This window comes from Paroedura picta, chromosome 2, assembly GCF_049243985.1.
Source record: "Paroedura picta isolate Pp20150507F chromosome 2, Ppicta_v3.0, whole genome shotgun sequence".
NCBI lineage: Eukaryota > Metazoa > Chordata > Lepidosauria > Squamata > Gekkonidae > Paroedura > Paroedura picta.
Window position 1 is genome coordinate 57,911,444 of NC_135370.1, and position 22,699 is coordinate 57,934,142.

Consider the following 22,699-nt stretch of genomic DNA (forward strand, 5'->3'; position numbering starts at 1 on the left):
ACTTCTTTACCTTAATGTACTCTATTGTTTCCAGAATTTCTTTGCAGTCTCTTTCCACTATTTGAAGTCGGTGGTCTAGAGCAGGGGTAGTCAACCTGTGGTCCTCCAGATGTTCATGGACTGCAATTCCCATGAGCCCCTGCCAGTAAATGCTGGCACAGTGATGTAAGCTGGGAGCAAGGCAGGGTTCAGTGCCCCTTACCAATATGGTCCCCACTACATCCATAAGTCCATTAATACAGCCATTCATAAATACTGTCATATATAAAGTCAAGCACAGATCCAAGCCTTTGCTGAAACAGGTTTCAAAATTTCAAAGGATGCCCTGAATCTATCTTCCACATACTTCTTTCCCCAAATACCGAAAAAGGAACATACTGAATATTAAGATCAAATTATCAATAATCATGGGTGTTTAGAAGTTTGTAAAGTATCTCTGCTGAGTTTCTGCTAGCCTGATCACATCTAATTTTGGGAAATAAACAGGATTGTGCCTGGTTCCAACTTGGATGGAAAACCACCAAGAAAGTCCATTGTTATGCAGAGGCAGGCAATGGCAAATGACTGTTCATCTCTTGCCTTGAAAACCCTACAGCGTTGCCATTCATGAACTGTGATGTGATGACACTTTCACCAAAGTATCTCTAATTTTTAAAATCTCACCATTGTCTTTTGATCCATTTCTTCATTGGGATTTTTTGCTCTCCAGGGTAAACGAGGACACCAATTTTCAACCTGCAGAAATAAGGATTTTTTAAAAAAGGTATTTGGCTCAAGTTTAACTGCATCAAGCAAGACAATTGTTAAATTATGTTCTTGACGTGACCCTTCCCTACAGCAGCCCCAACTGAATAGCAGAGGTCAGCAGGTGATTAAACCTTCTTTGTACAGAATGGTAAAGCAGCATTAGAAATTCATGACACCGAAAACAGATTAGCTATTAAAAGTTCATTGTCAGCCTCCTTCAATAACCTTTCATTAACTGATGAAATCATTCTAACTGCATAGCGCTCTGAGTTCCCCGTGAGGCTGGCATGATTTCTTCAAAAGAAAGAGTACTGGAATTCTCTGCTTAGTGGGATGACTACTAAATAGTATGACACATGAAATATTATAAGCTTTAAAAAAGAAGATAAGCATCATACAGAGAGGATGAGCAATAAATAAAATGAGTGAGCAACAATGAGGAAGAACACTACAAGAGTAACTGTAGAATTCTTTCCACTGAAACCAGGGTTGAGCTCCAAGGAAGCAACGTTCCCATTCTCATCTCTGGCAGTTAAGTAAGACCCAGTATGAGTGTGCCTGTTTCTTCCTTTGCTAATAGGTATTTGAGATTCAGCAGAGCCACAGGTGAAAGGCATTCTCTGTGATTCAAATCATCTTGCTGTAGTGGGCTAGAAAACTCATATCATTGGTTTTGTCCCTTGGTTCACAGCCTGTGGCTCTGAATGGCCAGGCCACTTTATCCAACCTGGAATTTTGGAGTTCCTTTCTGTATATATGTGGGTATTTTGTCTGTGTGAACAATATTTTTGTTTTTCTCTAAGCTGTTTGGAGAAAGTGAGGAGCAAAGTGGAGAAAAATTCTTGAGGTGTCTGAACATACTAAAAATTACTGAAAGCATGGAACTCCCTCCTCTAAAAACATATATTTCTTGAAGATTGACTTACCTTTTGGTTCTCAACCTTCACAGAAACTATGCAAATACAAGCAGCTATCTTTGCTCAAACACTTGTATTTTTCATTATTTTAATTGTTAACAAAATTCACCTGAGAAACTATGCAAATACAAGCAGCTATCTTTGCTCAAACACTTGTATTTTTCATTATTTTAATTGTTAACAAAATTCACCTGAGGAAAACAACAAAAACTACAAAACTAACTTATTGTTGTTGTTATGTGCGAAGTCGTGTCCGACCCATCGCGACCCCATGGACAATGATCCTCCAGGCCTTCCTGTCCTCTACCATTCCCCGGAGTCCATTTAAGTTTGCACCTACTGCTTCAGTGACTCCATCCATCCACCTCATTCTCTGTCGTCCCCTTCTTCTTTTGCCCTCGATCTCTCCCAGCATTAGGCTCTTCTCCAGGGAGTCCTTCCTTCTCATGAGGTGGCCAAAATATTTGAGTTTCATCTTCAGGATCTGGCCTTCTAAAGAGCAGTCAGGGCTGATCTCCTCTAGGACTGACTGGTTTGTTCGCCTTGCAGTCCAAGGGACTCGCAAGAGTCTTCTCCAGCACCAGAGTTCAAAAGCCTCAATTCTTTGACGCTCGGCCTTCCTTATGGTCCAACTTTCGCAGCCATACATTGCAACTGGGAAGACCATAGCCTTGACTAAATGCACTTTTGTTGGCAGGGTGATGTCTCTGCTTTTTAGGATGCTGTCTAGATTTGCCATAGCTTTCCTCCCCAGGAGCAAGCGTCTTTTAATTTCTTTGCTGCAGTCCCCATCTGCAGTGATCTTGGAGCCCAGGAAAATAAAATCTGTCACTATCTCCATTTCTTCCCCTTCTATTTGCCAGGAATTGAGAGGGCCGGATGCCATGATCTTTGTTTTCTTGATGTTGAGTTTCAAGCCAACTTTGGCACTCTCCTCCTTCACCCGCATCAACAGGCTCTTTAGTTCCTCTTCACTTTCTGCCATTAGAGTGGTATCATCTGCATATCTGAGGTTGTTGATATTTCTCCCTGCAATCTTGATCCCAATTTGTGACTCCTCTAATCCCGCATTTCTCATGATGTGCTCTGCATACAAGTTAAATAGGCAAGGCGACAGTATACAGCCTTGCCGAACTCCTTTCTCAATTTTGAACCAGTCAGTGATTCCATGTTCAGTTCTCACTGTTGCTTCTTGACCTGCATATAAATTTCTCAAGAGACAAATAAGATGCTCTGGTATTCCCATCTCTTTAAGAACTTGCCACAATTTGTTGTGCTCCACACAATCAAAGGCTTTAGCATAGTCAATGAAGCAGAAGTAGACGTTCTTCTGGTACTCCCTAGCTTTCTCCATGATCCAGCGTATGTTGGCAATTTGATCTCTAGTTCCTCTGCCTCTTCGAAATCCTGCCTGTACTTCTGGAAGTTCTCGGTCCACATATTGCTGGAGCCTAGCTTGTAGGATTTTGAGCATAACTTTGCTAGCATGAGAAATTAGTGCGATGGTGCGGTAGTTTGAACATTCTTTGGCATTGCCCTTCTTTGGGATTGGAATGTAAACTGACCTTTTCCAATCCTGTGGCCATTGTTGAGTTTTCCAAATTTGCTGGCATATTGAGTGTAGCACTTTTACTGCATCTTATTATTAACTTATTACAAAGTTTAAAAAAAAACATAAAAGGAGAAAATGTTCCATAACATTATAAGCAAAGCCCATCTTTCCATAAACTTCTTGATTTGATCAAAATGTGTCAGTTTGAATGTGAGAGCAATTATCTGTACTCTCATAATCCAATCACTGATATTGGATATTTCCAGCAGAGCAGTACACTGTCTTGCAGCCATTTACAAGCTCATTATGAACAACCTGAGGCAGATACACAATCTTTAACACAGAGAGCCAATTTGGTATAGTGGTTAGGAGTGCGGACTTCTAATCTGGCATGCCGGGTTCGATTGTGCATTCCCCCACATGCAGCTAGCTGGGTGGCCTTGGGCTTGCCAAGGCACTGATAAAGCTGTTCTGACCGAGCAGTGATATCAGGGCTCTCTCAGCCTCACCCACATCACAGGGGGTCTATTGTGGGGAGAGGAAAGGGAAGGCGACTGTAAGCCACTTTGAGACTCCTTTGGGTAGAGAAAAGCAGCATATAAAACCCAACTCTTCTTCTTCTTCTACAACATAATAAAACAGGGTTTCCCAACTACAATACTATGGTACTATTAAGCCCCCCAACCCCCCCCCCCGATGCTGCAGTGAATCCTGTGCCTCTCATTTCTCACTCCAAGCAAAGAGGAAAGAAAAAAGATTTTTAATTAAAAAAAATTCTACCCTTATTTGGGCAGGTTGACCCATCCCTCCCAAAGTGGCCAATGATGGGTCTGAAGAGGGTGGAAAGGGAAGCGTCTCGGGCATTTAAACCCTGGCCAGATGGGGGGGGGGGTGTGGCAGGAAGATGTGGCCAGCTGACATCCCTTTCTGGTACCTCAAAGCCTGAAAAATATTCCAGCTGTACCTCCACAGTCAAAAGGTTGAAAAAGGCTGAACAAAACAATCACAGGAACAAATGGTAAATGGCTGGCATTCCCTCCTAATCCTTCATTCCTCCCTGTCAACATTTATCATACAAGTTACTTAGGGTCGTGGTCCCCAACCACCGGGCCGTGGCCTGGTGCCGGGCCACAAAGGCCCTGGCACTGGGCCACGGCTCCCTCTCCTCGCCCCCCCCTGCAGTAAAAAACTTCCCAGGCTGCAAGCTTGCGGCCCGGCAAGCTTCTTACTGTGGGAGGGGGGGAGAGGGAAGCAGGGCTGTGCATGCGCACATGCGCCATGAGCAACCAAAATCGTGCACGCGCAGCACTTTCACGCATGCATGATTTTGGCCGCGCATGGCACATGTGCGCATGCGCGGCCGGGCAATCGCCCTCCCTGCTGCTGCCGGTCCCCAGCCTGAAAAATGTTGGGGACCACTGACTTATGGACAAGAAATGGAATTTCCTCCCTTACACTTCTCTAAGTTACTGTGATGACAGTCTTCCGGGAATGTTTTACTTTCACTCAGGAATGATAAGGGAACATGCAATTTATAAAGCCCCTTCCAATTGGTCTCAATTATATTTGTATTTTAATCAATTGTTTTTGGTGTATTTTAACTATTTGACTGCTGGTAGCTGCTTTGGGAGCAGTATACAAATCCCTTAAATAAACCAACTATTCAAGCCAAATTGATTGATCGACAGAAAAATCATAGCCACAAAACAGCCAATGAAAGTGTTATTTCACAATCAGAACTGCCTCCTTTATGCTTTAGATATAACGTTCCCTTATCAAGTGTATTTTTGGACCTTTTTGTGTCTTGCATTGGTAATATATATTAACATTATAGGGTTATAGCTAAGAATAAATGAATAATAACCTTGCTACATACAGAAGAAAACTATTGCCTATCTGCTCTCCAAATGCTTCCAGCACTCAACAGAAAATTAAAAAAGCAACTCCATATAGAACAGAAATGAAGTGGTCCACAGGGGCCGTACTATACTCATATAGTACAGTACACTCTTTCTACAAGAGGCTACAGTACACTCTAACGAGGATATCACATTAACATTTACAATTACTAAATGTTAACAACTTTGTAACTTCATTCAGACTTAACAGCCCATAAGCCATACCCCAAAAAAGACATTTAAAATGTTAACATTAAATTATATGTGGAATAATCCTTCCACATCTGAGCATATGTAGAGGGATCCCCATGTGTGTCTTATGGGCTGTGAAGTTTTCTCTAACTTATGGCAACCCTATAAATTAATGGCCTCCAAATGTCCATTAACAGCCTTGCTAAGGTTTTGCAAACTGAAGGCCATTGCTACCTTGACTGAATCAATCCATCTCATGGTCAGTCTTTTCAAGTGAGCTGTCTTCTCATAATGTGACCAAGGTATGGTAACTTCAGTTTAGTCATTTAAGCTTCTAGGAAGAGTTCAATCTTGATTTGATCTAGAACAGTGGTCCCCAACCTTTTTATCACCGGGGACCACTCACCGGGGACCACAATGCCTTTTACTGAGGCCCGGTGGGGGGGGGGGTAGTTTACTCCTCTACTCTCAACCACTACCCTAGCGCTCTCTGATCGCTATGGTAATGTTTAAACATCCCTTCAAAATAAGATACAGACACGCCACAACAATGAAGTGTGTTGTAAAGGGCTGGGGGGGATGAAGTAAAGGACCGGGGGGGGGAGAAGGCATCCTTCGGGGCCCACCTCCAATTAGTCGAAGGACCACACGTGGTCTGCGGCCCACAGGTTGGGGATCGCTAATCTAGAATACACTTAGTCTTTTTGGTGGTCCATGGCATGTGTAAAACTCTCCTCTAACACCACACTTCAATGTATCAACTTTCTTCCTGTTAGCTTTCTTCACTGGCTGGTTTTCATACCTATACATCACAATGGGGCAAATTAAAAGTTGGTTACAGTGGCACTCTAGGAAGGATGTTCATGAAAGCTTTTGTTGTGTTTTTTAAAATGAAGGTTGGAATTCACAGGAGTCTACAAAATATTGCCTTCATACAAATGCCTCTGATCCATATCTCATTTTCCAAGGCTTTGAGTAAATAATTTTAAAATCTCCTAAAAATACATTTGTCCCAGTGCTGAAGACAAAGAGCTTTAAGAACCATGAGAAGATCTGTATTCATTTGCTGTGTATGCTATATAGTCTCAAGGCTTACTTATCTGAACAAACTTTATATTCTTGACATGTGTCAAGTAACTTGATTAATAGACCTCTAAACCCACTCTCCTGCTGCTGCTACTGCTGCTACAACAAGAAATCACATCTCATTAGGGATCCAAGAATTAATACTGCATGAGTATCACTACTTCAAGAATGTGGTTTTGCAAATAGTTCTGAAATATAAAGTAAAAGATTTATAATATTTCCCCCCTAAAACCATACAGCACTTAGAACTCAATTTTTCTTTCTGACTAAAAACGTAGTTTATGAACAGGCATTATATTCAGTATTCAGTTTTCACACAAACCAGTGGCATATCAAGGGTGATGGGGGGGGGGGTGCAGTCCACTCCCAAAGCCACTTGAGCATGTGAGCATCATGTAGTGTCCAGCTGAACATCTTTCTTAAAAAAAAATACAGTTCTGCCTGCAGCCACTAAGGCTGCGGGGAAGTCTAAGCACAGCAAAAAGCACACTAAGATCAGCTGGTCTTCTCTTTCTCCAAGATGTAAGGAGACGTGCCTAAAAACAACCAACGGCAGTATGCTGACAGCTGCTACAGTAATTGCCAGCCCGCAGGTCATTATCTCTAATAATCTAGCCGTTCTCTCTTCTATCCCTTGCACTCAGCTTAAAGCAGATTTTGCAAAGCAGTAGTTAAGAGGTTGCAGAAAGATAAAACAATCTTTCACTCTAATTTCTCTCCAATATTTTAAAAAAATATTTTCTGTCTCCCTTCAACTAATTTTTCTATATCCCCTTTTCATTTATTGGTTTCAAGACCTTCTCGTCCCTATCCTTCTTGGAAACATAATATTTAAGATAAACATAATGTTTCAGAACTGTATAGTAACAAACTTTAGGTAATATTATGAACAGAAGACAATGGGTTTGCTGAGTACTGTACATTGCACTGGTTCTGCTGGGCTTCTAACTTCCCTCCCCAAGTGTGATTCTGTCCTGTTGAGCTGAGATTGCCACAATGGTACCGGGTTCTACTGGGCACCCTGTGATTGCATTGTTACTACTGGATTCTCTGTATATCACACTGGTTCTGCTGGGCTTGTAAAAAACTTCCCCTTCAATTTCTACTGCAGAGATTTTCTAGTTTGACTTTAGGATGAGGGCATCCTAAAGAGCTTGCCATCACTATTTTGTGATGCTTTGGCTAGTGTTTGTTATTAAAAGTTAATAACAAAGCGACTCCTAACTCTCAGAAATGCCTTCTAGATGTTTGGGATGGTCAGCTCTTGGGCTTCAAAATGGAGCACTGAAGCCCTTTCAAGTGTCTGCTCAGAACATGAGTGGTATGATGGAGTTTTTTTTTTGCCATTGGTGACTTATGCTGATCCCACAGGTTTTTCAAGGACTTTCAGGGGTGGTTGTCCATTGCCTGACTGCTTAGCTTCTGAAATCTGAAGAGATCATGCTATCCTGAGGCTATCCAGTCAGGAATAGACTGAGAGTAATGTGACCAGCCCAAGGTTATCCAGCAAGCTTACATGGCATGAGTGGGGATTTGAACCTGGATTTCCCAGACCCTGGTCTGATACTTAATTACTAGAGCATGCTGGTTCTCCTGGTGGAATAGCATGCTGGAGTTTGAATTTATCTTACTGGCATGATTATATATATATACAGTTAAATAAAAAGAAATTCACTGCCTACATTTCTATTATTAACCTTATTTTATGATTACTGAAAATAATTTTGTTGTATTGAGAAGTGTTCCTGACCTGGATAGCCCCAGCCTAGCCTCAACTCATCAGATTTCAAAAGCTAAACAGAGCTGACATGAAGGCAAGCAATGGCAAAACCAATTTTGAACATCTCTTGCTTTCAATACCTTATGGGTTTGCCATAAGTCAGCTGTGACTTGACGGCAAAAAAATAAAATAGAGGAGGGAAATGTTAAAAATTATCTTCGCAGGCACCAAAATAGGCTAGGTATATCATTGTCATAAACAGTCAATTCTCCACTGCTGCCCATTTTGACACATTACTTTGTTTGACACCAGCTCCAAGTAATCTTTAGTAACAAAAACAGCTCATATATCCACATCATTGTAGTGGTTATTAGAATTTCATTTCATGCTTGCATTCACAAATATTTAAGCTTTCAGTCTTTGTTGTTTAGCGTTAATGACAGCATTTATCATAGGATTAAGTATGCTGAATTTAAACTCAAGGTTAATTGCAAGCCCAAACAATATCAGCTTTATGTGCTGTCCAAGAAACATCTTAGAAACATCCCCCAAGAGTTCCTGACCTGGATAGCCCCAGCCTAGCCTCAACTAAGCTTTTATGTTTGCTGATTTATATTTGCTGTTCACTAAGCATAAGATTGCTGAGTAAAACAGTTCATTTGTTCCTCTGAAAAGCACTATATTTCCTATAAAACTATGGACTATAACAGAAATTATATGAATGTAATCTGAAAATATCCTAAAAGTCTAGTTAGTTCAAAAGGCTGAAGATTTCATATTATTTCAAAATGCAACAACTTGCAACATTTATCCACTGAAGGACATAAAACCAGAAAAACAAGTATTCATGAGACTCTAGTCTTAAAACCTTCTTGATCTTCAAGGATGAGATGACGTGTCACTGGTGGAAGGAAGCCAGGCAAGAGGCACAGACATGAACTTGCACCAAAACACTGAGCCTAACTCTAAACCTGATGTGCCGTGAACAAATTATCTTATGCATAAGCACCTTTAAAAAAAGGTTAGTCAGGCCAGATAATGACTACTATCCTTGGTGGCTAAAGGGCATCTCCAATCAGAATATCTGTGTTAGGAGTCAACATGAGCCCTGTTTGTTAGACCTCCAGGACAATTGGCTGGCCTCTGCATCAACAAGATGCTGGACCAGATGGACCACTAGTTTGATCTAGCAAAGTTCTCCTGATGTTCTTATAGGATTTTAGTGAGTTCTCTGTTTTTCTTTCCTGGTTTGGAAGTTTTTGTATCACACTGAAATGATTTTCCACCTAAAAACGGTAAATCACAACCTGAGGTAGGGTACCAATATTTTGAGGAAAACATCTAGCATGCAGAAATCCTTTATATAGCTATAGTTAACCAAGCAAAACAAAGTTATGCTTATATATGCAAATTGGTTCTGTATAGCGTCGATCTAAGAGTCAAGGTACAGAATCAGAATTGTGTATGTCTGTTGTTCTACCTTTTCAGACCACAAAATGGGTGATCAAATGCCAAAATTCAAACTAGCGCCCTGCATTAAAGTTTTGCATCTAAAGATAGCTCTGATGTTGAAATCAAGAAGAATTTCAACATCTGATCCTCAGAAACAATCGGCAAAGGGTACAGTCTAACAGCAGATACATCACACAAATCCAAGACAAATGTCCTAAATGAAAAGTAAGGTTCCTTTCATTTGTCACACTTACAATATTATTAATCTGAATTTACTTGAAGTTTAATATAATACAAACTTACTGACCTCACTGAGGTAAATAAAGAAGGAGCATGTGGACCCATCAACACCATAGCTTGCATAACAGGGATCAGATCGCCACATATCTTTCATCCACTAGATTGGAGGGGGGGGGAAGAAACACAAACAAAAAGTTAGGTGTTTATAAACCTAATCACAAGACTAATTAATATATTCATAGGAAGACTCAGAGAACTGGCAGAAAAGAGTACTCTAGGTCAATAAGAACAACACAGACTTCAGTCAGCAGTGGGAAGTAATTGCTATAGCCTGTGAAGATTTTGCACAGCCAGTTATTAGGGAGTGGACAGATTAACCTAATAGTCACAACATTATGTCACTATAGTATGGCTCACCACAGCAACTATGACCTTTTATACATGTGGATACTAGGTCTGGAATACACCCTCAGGAACTTTTTAAAATTATTATTCTTGTAATTACAAATGAACCACAGCTAATGAAATTCCAGCACTTCTTTGTTAGCCTCAATAAGGACAGTTCATGTGGAGAAAATAATTACATTAAAAGATAATTAAAATTCTTTCAATTAAATGATCCATGGGAGCCTTGGTGCTCCACAAACCAAGCAATCTTCTCCCACCAGGCATATGGTCAGTACCCTGACAGACCTCCAAGATATGCTGGCCTCACTGAGACTTGTTTAAAGATTGGGCACCCCCCCAAATCAAAACCTGAATTAGTTGGGGGCTATGTAAACAGAATGGTTTTAGTATATTTTATATTGATTTAAAGATTTATTGTTTAGTAATTGTTGCTACCCACCTTGAGCATTGGAAGGGTGGGTTATAAATATTATTATTACTACAACGCAGCTGTAGTATGGAACATAGTTTGATTCCAGTGGCAGCTTTAAGACCTACAAAGTTTTATTCAAGGTATAAAATTGTGTTGGTCTTGAATACAACTCTGTTGGTCTTAAAGGTGCTACTGGGCCCAAACTTTGTTCTGCTGTTTCACACCGACATCAACAGGAACACATCACAAAGTTATTCAAGTGTCTTTATCTTTTGATGTAACAACAACAGTGAAGATCTTCTGACTTGCTGTCACAATGATCACAAGAGAGCCAACCAATCCTGGAGTACTTGGACCTTACCAAGTTTTGCATGTGATCTTTGCTAGGCAGAGATTTCGATATACAGTAACAACATATGCCACATTCACACATTCAGAAGAATGGGGTGGCAGAATCCAGACGTAATAGAACGAGCTGGACCCAATGCTTTGCCTCCAACTCTGGATATTGCTTTGATTAAAGGAACTCTATGCAACCTCCACAAGAAGGAAAGGTCTACTCCTTTTCTTTGCTTGCTGTTTTGTTGTTTGTTTTCAGGGGTATTTTAGCACAAAGGAAGCTTCCCAAATGTGATCCTCCACTTGCTGTCTAAACAATTTAGTCTGCCATCTTATGGCTGCTTCATTCTCCTGCACAGCCTAGGTATGCATATAGTTGGTAATGGTACCAGTTTTTCATCACTTGCAATTCATTCAATGTGAGATAACTTGGACTCTTTCAAGAGAAGCAGACCATGCAAAAGATGAGGCAATGAAATAGAAATTAGGCTTACTTTTATTTTGCCCTCACAATGGGGGAAGCCATCCATAGGAGGCAATTCACACTGTTCCTGTACTCCATTTATAAGATCTAAAAGGAGGAAAAGACATATAGAATATGATCATACACTGCAGCACACATCGTAACAGATTTAGGCTATTGCACCTCCCTCCCAATGGGCTGTGCAGATGAGTCATTACTGAAATGCCCAGTACAGATCTATAATTTAATGCTGCCTTTCCCCTCACAATAGGAAAATTGGAATAGGGTCATGAAATCAGGGAAAATGTGAAGACGTATGATGAGATATAAAAGAGGTTATTAAGAAAAAAATGGAAATAATTTCTCATCATTTATAATTAATCTCATCTAACTTCCCAACCAAAAATGAAATTAACCTATTCAATAGAATTAAAGAACAGCAATCATTCAATTAGTTGTTGGAGGCAAACGTCTGAATGACAAATCACAAAATAATATAGACAGATGTTTAACTGATTTAACATTTGCACATTACATTATCACTCCACAGTGGCACTTAGGTTTACAAAAAGCACTTCCATAATTATGGATCTGAAAAAGGGGGGTTGGTTAGAACCCCACCATCTGAACACTGAACTTTTCTCCCTTTCTGAGCATACCACACCGCTACCCTCCCAACACACCTCGGTGAACTCTGCTTGGGATTCAGGAGGTATGTGTGGGGGAAATGTGTTTGACTCTATGGTGTTACTTCTGCTAACAGCCCACCCCTGACAGATACATTCAACATTCACATAGTACTTCACAAAGCAATACAAGGAGCTACAATTGCAAAAACAGAAGACCCAATATGTAGCTAGAAATATTTGGATCTATCAAGAGAAATATTTGTTTCTTGGACTCTCAATAATTCATAGATAATTCCTGCCAGCTAGCTTCCAGCTGGCTTACCAGAAGATAGCAGTAACCAAGCCAAAGAACTCTAATAAAGTACCATGTAGCTTATTTATTTAAATAATTTACATCCCCCCTTTCTCCATATAATATGCAAAAAGGGAAGCTTACAAAATATTACAATCATTCCTCATTAAAAAAAAAAGACCAGACCTCCATTAAAATCTAATAGCCTGTACAAAAAGCTCTTTTTAAAAGTTCAGCCTTGAACAGGTTCCAGAAATTTATCAAAGTGGAAACTGTCCTCACATGTGCAATTCCTTGAGCAGAAGCTATTTGGGAGGGCACCCTGAAAGTATCTGGTGAGTGATCACCCAAATCATGCATAATTCAAGTGGTGAGACAGTGCTAATAGAATTACACAGTTTTACATCACAACAACAACAATTTAAAAAAATCATTTGCATCTCTTTTGGGTGTCTTACTGAAACCGCACAAACTGCATCTTACAGTGCACATTTCTTATATAAATGAACAACTCCCCCCCCCCCACACACACAAACTGTAATTGTTAGAAAATAAACATCCAACTAGGTAGGCAATGCTACTGCAATATCTGTTTGGGAACTTAAACAGCATTAGAATCAGCTTGAGCAGCTGGCTATATGACCAGCTGTTACCATAAAAGGGTTTTAATATTGGTAGTCTGACTTCTACTGGAACATGAACATTAACAGCTTACTTCAGAATTGTAGAAGAAGAGTTGGTTCTTATATGCCTTATATTTTTTTCTCTACCCAAAGGAGTCTCAAACAAAAGTGCAAATGGGAGCAACACACATGAAAACAGGTATTAGGTAGGAACAAAGGCGTAACAGGCACTCAAAGAGCCCCTATACGTGACCACCATTTGCCAGAGTGTTTAAAGATTTGTGCACTCTGTATCTGCACTTCTGCAGTTGAAATGAACTGAGCCTTTGACACTATCTGAAATGTGGGCCAAAATACATCTTACAAATCATACCACTTTACTCTGGGCCTAGCTGCCGTACTGCAGCTATGAGTTCCCAGAGACAGCTCCAATGAAAGTGCCACAGGGACCTGACTCTGGGACCGTGGAATGGAAAGAGGGACTCTTGCATCCCCCTCCTCAATGTCATTTTTCTGAGCCAAAATGGTGTTGGGGGTATTATTTGCATTTAATCTATGTGCAGGTTCCTGATGAAGCAAAATTATACCCTCTGGACTTGGAAGGGGCAGGGGTGAACTTGTGTAACTTGTAATTTGTAGTTTGGCCATGTAAAGCAGTTCTTGGTGATCATCGTGAGGATACCCCAAAGCACCAAGCATTTCAGGCTTACAGTATCCCCTACAATACCCTTTCTTTTATAAGGTTTGTTTAATATATCAGTAACAGTTATACATAATGTGACATATGTACCAAAGCTCAAATAATTGTCATAAAGTTACTTTCACCACCATCACCGAAGATAATAAAGCTCAAGGTGACAACTCCTTCCTACCTGATTGGTCCTCCCTGGGATTGTGCCAGAGAGAGAGAGAGAGAGACAGAGAGAGAGACAGAGAGACAGAGAGAGAGAGAGACAGAGGAGGCTGGGCCAGGCAGAGAAGGCCATGGGAGGCTGCCTCCTTTCCACCCTCTTCCTTACTTCTCTCAAAGTCCAAGCTGAGTGGGGAAGGCTGTGGGGGAGGCTGCCTCTTTCCCATCCACTCTCACTTCTTCCAAAGGCCAGTCTACTTGAGGAAGTCCATGGGGGATGGACTGCCTCCTTTCCACCCATCGCCATCTCTCAAAGGGCAGGCTGGGCAAGGAAGATTGTGGGGGGTGGGAGAGGGAAGGTGGAGAAAAGAGTGCTCTGATGGCCAGCTGCAGGGCCATGGGGAGGTGCTGTGGGAGATGGAAGGAGGGAAGAGACTGAGGATGGGGCAATTTACCAGCAGCAGGGCCTTTCAGATAGGCCGGCTCCTCTTTCACCCGGCAAACAGCAGTTAGAAGAACAAGAGAACAGATAAGCCCCATGATTGGCCCTCATTGGAAGATTGTTCTCTTCCTACTGAGGGTACCCTCCCCAGGGAGGACCAATTAGGTAGGAAGTGAGTTGTCAACTTGAGCTTTTTTAATGTTTAGTGATATTATATTATGTCGTGATTTGTATATCGCCCCTTTGGACATACAATCTCGGGGCAGTTTACACAGTCTAAACAATCAACCCAATAAAAGTCACATATCTAAAATCAAATTTACATTTAAAAAACCCCACAGATGTAACACATGGATCTAAACTCATTATTGTTTATTCACCATGGTGTTGTTTTTGGAGAGAACCGTTTAAAATAGAGAGAGCTGGTTTCTGTAACATAATACTCTTTACAGCAATTTGTTTCACAATCGGTGCATTAACATATTAAATACATCAGGTCACCAGCTTTCCATGCAATGGAAAACACTACAGCAAGAAACACCCAGACCCTTTAAAAAGCCTCTGCAAAACTTCACCCACTAAAAAACAAACTTGGCGATCTTACGCTAACCACATTCTTTCAAGCCTAACCTGAGTTGCTGTGAGGATAAAGCAGATTCAGGGGCTTCTGGGTGGAATGAAAGTGCAATAAGCAACAGTTCTAAGGTACTAATGGACTTGAATTCTGCTTGTATACTGCAGGCCACGGGAAACTACAACTTCTATCATTTCCTTCCAAAACAATTCTTTCTTTTATTCTATGGCAATGAGCCATAAATGTTGCACTAATTATTATTTATTTAATTAACAATTTTAAAGGATAGAAATTTCCATTAGGTGTTTGGGCCTGTATTCACCATGCTTTCTCCAGCCATCCTTCATTTTTTCATTATTTTTCAATACTGGGAAAGCAGTTAATTCCAACTAGTAGGTGCATATTTGTCCATTTATTTTGTGGCCCAGGGTGTCACCAGACAAAGTTTCTGACCGTGCCTCAGCTGCAAACTGTTCCCTGTCACATTTTATTGCCAGGAATCACCTTAGAAAAATGCCCCAGTATTAATCGGGACTGATTCTGTGAAGGCAAAGGGGTGGCAGGTTCCAGTAGATGAATGATTGGGATGCGAGTGTCCTGCATAGTAAAGGGGGTTGGACTAGATGACCCACAAGGTACCTTCCAACTCTATTATTCTATTATTCTATGATTCTAAGCCTGCACCTTCTCTGCTCTCATATAAAACTAATTTACATGGGTATTTTTCTCAGATTAAACCTACTGAAATCGAGTATGCACCTTGTCTTTTTTGTATCATCTGGAGACAAAATCTGTCTCATGAGGATGTGAAGACTGGGATTCTGATATCCATAAAATAAATCTGATTTCTTTCTTACTGCATGGATGTATGGTTGGAGTAACTCTCAGTCATCCCTGTGCCAATATGTCTTTGTTCTGCAACACTGATAGCCAGACATTTGGGACTGGGAGAGGGATACAACAGAAAGTGGTGCCTACAAGTCATCCCTACAAACGTGGTAGTGGTAGTATGATAGCTTAGGGTTTTGAAAGGCCTTTAAAATTAATGTAAAGGAAGACAGTTGTAAAATTTATGGCCTTTATTTTACCATGGCTTCTTTGTTTTGGTTGATGCTTCCATATTTTACTGTAAGCAGCAGCTTTTGTGCATTAATTAGACACAATTTTATTCATAGGATTAAGTGCTATTCAAGTTCTTGCCAACACCTGCAGGATTCTTATTGCCTGTTTTTCTCCCTTCCCACCCATTTCTGGAATACTATTTCTGCCTTGAGATCACAATGACCAACAGCAAAATGCATGTTTATGTGGAATCCATAGTAATAACTTTAAGCACTGTTTTCTTATTTATGCTGTTATTTTTCTTACAACTCACCAAGAGGTTTTAGGCATACATCATACGAATGAAAAAAAAACCCTTTAAAAAGGAGAAAATAAAATTGCCAAGGCTTTAATTTCAGAAAGAAATGGCATTCCCTCTGTACTCAATGATACCTGCTGAGTTGGCAACCTTCTCATTAACACTCTCCTGAAATAATGCAACTTAAAAATGCTCAAGGTAATTGCTACGTAGTTAATCCTGAACACTGGCCAGCAAATTGAACTGTAATGAACAATGTTACCAATGTGAACCAGTCAAGCAAATTTCCAGTATCTGTTCTACCCAGTTAAATTAGGCACTAGGTAACCTCCAGATCTTTCATAACCATGTGTACAGACTCCTCCTTGAACTACAGTATCTCTGTGGGAACACTGAAGTTACTCTTGGTGCAACTTTATTACTGTTGTGATTTGCATATTACTTCTAATTGCTCATTTTTACTCTCCCCTTCCTGTGTCTGTCCTTTGTACAATAAAGAACTTTACTCATGCAGCACACTAACTCTAATTACATGCCTACTCTGTTTGCTTCTGGATTATGCAAACCTTTCCTCAACTCACCAATCCATTAATTTGTTCCTCATTGCATACCTACATTACATGTCATGGGTGGGGCCACGGCTCAGTGGCAGAACATCTGCAAACTTTGCATACAGAAGTTCAGTTCCTGGCAGCTCCAGTTAAACTGATCAAATCACAGGTAATGTGGAAAACCTCAACCAGAGCCAGCTTGGTGTAGTGGTTAGGAGCGCTGACATCTAATCTGGCGAACTAGGTTTGATTTCCCACTCCTCCTCCACATGCAACCAGCTGGGTGACCTTGGGCCGGCCACAGCACTGATAAAGCTGTTCTGACTGAGCAGTAACATCAGGGTTCTCTCAGCCTCACATACCTCACAGGGTGTCTGTTGTGGGGAGAGGAAGGGGAAGGCGATTGTAAGTCACTTTGAGGCTCCTTTGGGTAGAGAAAAGCAGCATATAAGAATCAACTCTTCTTCTTATTTAGTCCACAGAAAGCCACTAACTTTTATATCTGACACTATTGACTTTGACAGCCCAATGGTAGAAGACAGCTTCATGTGTTCATTTATCTAGTGATTTCAACTTGTCTTTCATACTTATGATTTTGCCATTTCCCTTAGTTTAATTCTCTCCCTGATAAAGGCCCTAACTCTGCATGAATAGAGGATAACTTCACTGTTGGCACTTGATGAAAGAATTGTGGGTTTCCTTGGAGATGGATACAGACTGAAAAAAACTAAGTTCTTTGGATGTAAAAACAGGTCACAACTCTAAATACAAGGGATCTGCAATGTACAGAATAACAGACTCAGTAGTCTGTCATGGTATGTTTCACACCTGCCAAGAGAAAAATAATAATCTTCGAGAGTATGAGGAATAGTTTCCTGGTCAGTAGTTGTTGCTTTTAATCAAGGCAACTCCAAACTCTGATTAAATGAAATCCACAAGGTTAAACAACGCAAGTGTCCATGACTGAGGGTAAACAATGTGAGCGAGACCAAAAATGATCTAAAATAAATCCAAGGAACCTCAGATCAGGTCAGTGAAATCAAGCAATGTACCTGCAGTGTACAATTGCTGAGATTTTCTTCAATCCCTAACATCTGTTTAAAGAACACAAAAATTCTGCTATTTGAAAGTTTTTCAAAAATGTATTTGTTTATTTCAAATGTTACTAAGAATCAAAATTAGTATTTAAAAGATTGATAAAAGCAAATATTAATAGAGAAGGCTGGACTGTTGAATTGGCCTCTTTCACATTACCATTCTAAATCAAATGTTATTGGCCTGATTCCAAGGAAAACAATATATATAGAGGGAGTTCATACAGCAAATTTCATTTCATTAATGAGCCATTTCTGAAGTGAACTGGCCATTTCAAACAGTGCCACACTTTTTTCCCTGCCCTTTTCCACTGTGTGATCTTCCTTGAATTATTTTATAGCTTTCTGAGTTGAGTGCTATAGTGCTAGATCAAGAAAGCACTGTTCAGGGAACCTCAGTGGTGCTACTGTAGCTCTGGAGTGCTGTATGGGTGTAGCACTATAGCGCGGAACTCAGAATGTTTTTTAAAAGTTTGAGGAAGATTACAGTGGGGGGAAGAGCAATGCTGTTGGAAGCACTGCAGACACTTTAAACGGCACATTACAGGGATTCAGAAGCAGAAAGAAGAGGTAAAAATGGAAGGGGGCAGTTTACGGCAAGAACGGTTCAACCAGCTTTGTATGAAAAAGTAAATAAAATACATTAGCAACTGGTTGCTAAAATGGTTGTGTCTGAAATGATGAAAAAAAATCCATTAGAAACCAGCTTCCAAAATGGATTGCAAAGGCTGTCTGAAAGGGGCCATCATTTCTACTGCAATAAGCAATAATTCTGCTATGTTGGTGTTGCTCAACGCACATATGCTCCCTTTAAAGGCCTCTGATATTTGTCTGAACACTCCCAAGTGATCATTTGAATCCGTTAACACTTCGCTTCAAAGGCTACCAAAGCCTAGGCCAGAAACTAGTCAACATTTCAGTCCCAATACTCCTTAAACCATACGACGTTAGAGAAAACATTTGAGAATTGAAGTTACAACTGAATACCCACAACCTGCATCTACCCATCAGGGAGTTGTGGCAGATAAAGCCTTTTAGCATAGGGAGGGAGATTTTTTACAGGCAGGCTTCAGCAATGCTATCCATCACTTTAGAAACTAAGCACTAACCATTTCAATCTCCTTGGCAGCACTCCCCTTTTTATCGCTTACAACTTTTCTTTTAGGAATTCCACAGGGCCCAGTTTTCACCCCACTTCCCTTCTCAGCACGCACCAGATAGAAATGCTGAGCTTTGAAGAATAAGCACCAGGGATCTCTCTGAAAGCTCTAGGCTAAAGCCAATGATCTCAAGGACATAAATGGTTGTCATTTAGATTCTGTACATGACAGGATCAGCCAAAGAACAGGTCAAGAACCATGTCATGATAGATGAGAAGATCATTAGTACCAACAGACAAAACCCAATTTAATTGAGTCCAGGTGAGGCTAAACTGAATAATGTAAATCAAGGGTTAGAGCAACACTAAAGATGACAAATGGAATGTGACACCGAATGAACAGCTTTATAGTCATATAGTAGCTAGATGCATGAGTGGGAACATTCTTAGTTCAACCCTTAAGAGGGCTAGCTTTAGCAAAACTACTATTCCTTCACTTGCCTGCTCTCCAATCTCTCCCCACAGGCTTTCATACAGGTACGGGCTACCTTCTACTGCAGTTGTGAAATCTAATGAAATAATGCCTGCAAAGTATTTTGAACACTTTGCAACCTACCAAAACTTGGTTAAGAGGCATACTAGGAATCTGGCAGCCGCTCTGCCTAGCCTGATTGTAGCATGCAGATAGCTTTATCAAGTGGACAGCAGCAATGCCCAGGATCTGGCCAGCATTTAAGTTGGTTCCATGCAGTTCCTAAGCAGTGGGACCAACAAGGCAGTGATGAGAAAGCAGCAGTGTCAAGTGGACAACCACCATGGCCAAGATCTGTTCAGAACCTCTCATCTGCTTGACAGTGCTACCCCCTTGCCACCACTGGGCTGGCCCCAGTGGCCAGCAAAAGCAGGAATAAGTGGATAGCAATGGTCTGGGCTGTGGATTCCAGCCAGATTTCAGGCATGGTAGCTCCCCATTTGGTACTCCTGCCTGTTCACCACCACTCTAGATAAAAGCTTTGTTAACTGGCATTTTTGATTAACTGGATATCCCCATTCTTCATGGGTCCTGGAGCCAGAGTGGTATAGTGGTTAAGAGCAGTGGCCTATAATCTGGCAAACTGGGTTTGATATCCCACTCCTCCACATGCAACAACTGGGTGATCTTGGATTTGTCACAGTCTTGATAGTGCTGTTGTCAGAGAGCAGTCCTGTCAGAGCTCTCTCAGCCTTACCTTTTAGGTATGACCTGTCCCTCAGAATTAAGCCCTCCAAGGAGTAAATTACCATTAAAAATGCAGATGTAGTTCTCATCAGTCCCAGTCTAAACTATGTTCTAAAGTAATATCATAAAGTAATATCACAACCATTTTCATATACCTACCAGCCATATTGATCTTTTCAACAGTTCCTGAACTGGGAACAGCAGTGGTGGTACTGTTTGTAGAATTTGTAGCAGTGCCATTGACTACAAGGTTCTCCACTTTGGATTCGAGCTTCCCAATACGCTGCAAGATATTATCCAGTAGGACAGCCAGTGTTTTCTTCAGATCTAAGTCAGGAAGGAAATTAAAGGCAGTTAGCCATTATTTATTTATTTCATTTATAGATCTCCTTTCTCCCACTGGGAACCCCAAGTGGCTTCCATTGGTTTCCTCTCCTTCCTTTTATTATTTATTTTTTTCCAGTTTATAATCTGCCTTCCTCCTTGGACTCAAGACAGCTTACAAAATAGAACTCCACGAAGCCCCATTAAAACTCCCGACCTTTAAAAACTCAAAACATGATAGAAAAGAAATTCTACCCACAACCATGCATGGGGCGGGGGGTGGTTTGTCAGATGGAATGATAGTGCCTGAGAGGGGCCCACTAATCTTAACAGACCCAATTTCAACCTGGTGGAAGAGTTCCATTTTACAGGCACTGTAGAGCTCTCCTGAGCTCTCCTGGGAGCTCATTCTGCCAGGTTGGGGCCAGGACAGAAAAAACACTGGCCTGGGTATATTTTTTCACTAACAGATTAGTATCCATAAAACAAAGATCCCTGCAGGGGGCATAAGCAGACAAGCAGTCCTTCAGATAGGCAGGGCCCAAGCCCCAGATAGCCTTGAAGGTCACAAACAGAATCTTGAACCTGAACCAGGCCACAACTGGCAGCCAATGCAGCTGCCTCAGCACAAGCTGGATATGGGTCCTCCAAGACGAACCAGTTACAGAGGTCCAATGTAGAGGTGACCATGGATCACTGTGGCCAAACAGTCCGGAGGCAGGTAGGCCGCTAACAGCAATGCCTCGCAAAGATGGTAAAACATTGTGCATGCTAACGCTGTGACTTGTGCCTCCAATGATAGGGAGGCATCCACAATCACCCCCAAATTCCTTGCTGTGAGTGAGATGGAAAGCTGTGCTGCGGCAAAGGTGGGGAGATGCGCTTCTTGTCCCGCCCCTTTACTGCTCCATCACAGGACCTCCATCTTGGAGGGGTTGAGTTTCAGGCGGCTCTGCTCTAACCATCCAGCTACCTTTGGGCAGCATCTCTATGAGAGTGTGTGTCTGGCCCAAGGTCACCCAACAAGCTTCCATGGCAGAGTGGGGACTTGAACCTGGGTCTTCCAGATCCTAGTCCAACTCTTAACCCCCAAGTATTTAAAAGGCTGCCATATAGAGGATGGAGCACAGTTGTTCTCTCTTGCCCCAAAGGGACAGACCAGAATTCCGTCTAAACATCAGGAAGAAGTTCCTGACAGTTAGAGCAGTTTCTCAGTAGAACAGGCTTCCTCAGGAGGTGGTGGTTTCTCCGTCTTTGGAAATTTTAAAACAGAGTCTGGATAGCCATCTGACGTAGAGGCTGATTGTGTGAAGGCTTAAGGGGATGGCAGGTGGCACGATGAGCAATACAGTTGTGAGTGTCCTGCATAGTGCAGGGGGTTGGACTAGATGACCCATGAGTTCCCTTCCAACTCTAATATTCTACGATTCTATGTTTCTAGCCACTATACCATACTGGCTCTCAATACCGATGAAGCTTTACATAGGCCGATTAAATTAAACATTAATGATACCACCAACTCCTCAAACATACTCTTACCAACCACAATTTGGAAACATAATGCTGGGCAGCTGCAGCAAGCGCTGCATGAAAAGTTAGTGGGTGGGTGGGGAGTAGGTATTATTTAGAGATGCCTCTTTTTGTCATGGGAAAACAGTGGGGGGATGAAGATTGGCACAGGCAAGCACACTTCCAAAACTGAAAGGACATGCAGATTGTATTTGTATACAAATTTTGTCCCTCTCCCCCACAAAAAAGAGCTCCCTTGTTTATGAACCAGAGTACTCTAGCAATGTGCATGCTGTCAGATAATGGGCGACTGAATCCATTTTTGTAAATCCGCCTTGAGCTAAGAGAAAAGGCAGGGTATAAAATTAGAATTTAAAACCCCACTCAAAATTTCCAATGTCTGCAGCATGGTTTCTGCCAGTAGAGTGGAGCTTTCTCTCCCTGCTGCTTAGAATGGTCCCCCCACATGAAGCGGACCTCCGGTCGAAGGAAGGGCAGGGGTGGTCACATGTTTCTGTGGGCCCTGGGCAAAAAACTATATCAGGGACTATTTAGTACAGACCTCTCCTCTACTACCACTGCTTATAAATCCTTCTCCATGTTTGGATACACAGTATCATAGAGAGTGTTATTTTGTTCTGGTATTCTAAAGCATCATATATTACAATTTAAGAGGGGAATATCTACTACCCATTTGATCTTACATT

General features: G+C 41.3%; 1 protein-coding gene across 4 annotated transcripts in view; it reads right to left on the minus strand.

Moving 5' to 3' along the window:
• MGAT5 (alpha-1,6-mannosylglycoprotein 6-beta-N-acetylglucosaminyltransferase) overlaps positions 1 to 22,699 on the minus strand; it is a 160,591-nt gene that overhangs the window by 46,765 nt on the left and 91,127 nt on the right. For all 4 annotated transcript variants that reach the window (XM_077320240.1, XM_077320237.1, XM_077320239.1 and 1 more), the window contains exons 3-6: positions 20,319 to 20,486; positions 11,458 to 11,534; positions 9,872 to 9,961; positions 664 to 735 (exon numbers count right to left, since the gene is read on the minus strand). In XM_077320240.1, the coding sequence (XP_077176355.1) occupies positions 664 to 735; positions 9,872 to 9,961; positions 11,458 to 11,534; positions 20,319 to 20,486 (407 nt within the window). The remainder of the gene's footprint in view (positions 1 to 663; positions 736 to 9,871; positions 9,962 to 11,457; positions 11,535 to 20,318; positions 20,487 to 22,699) is intronic.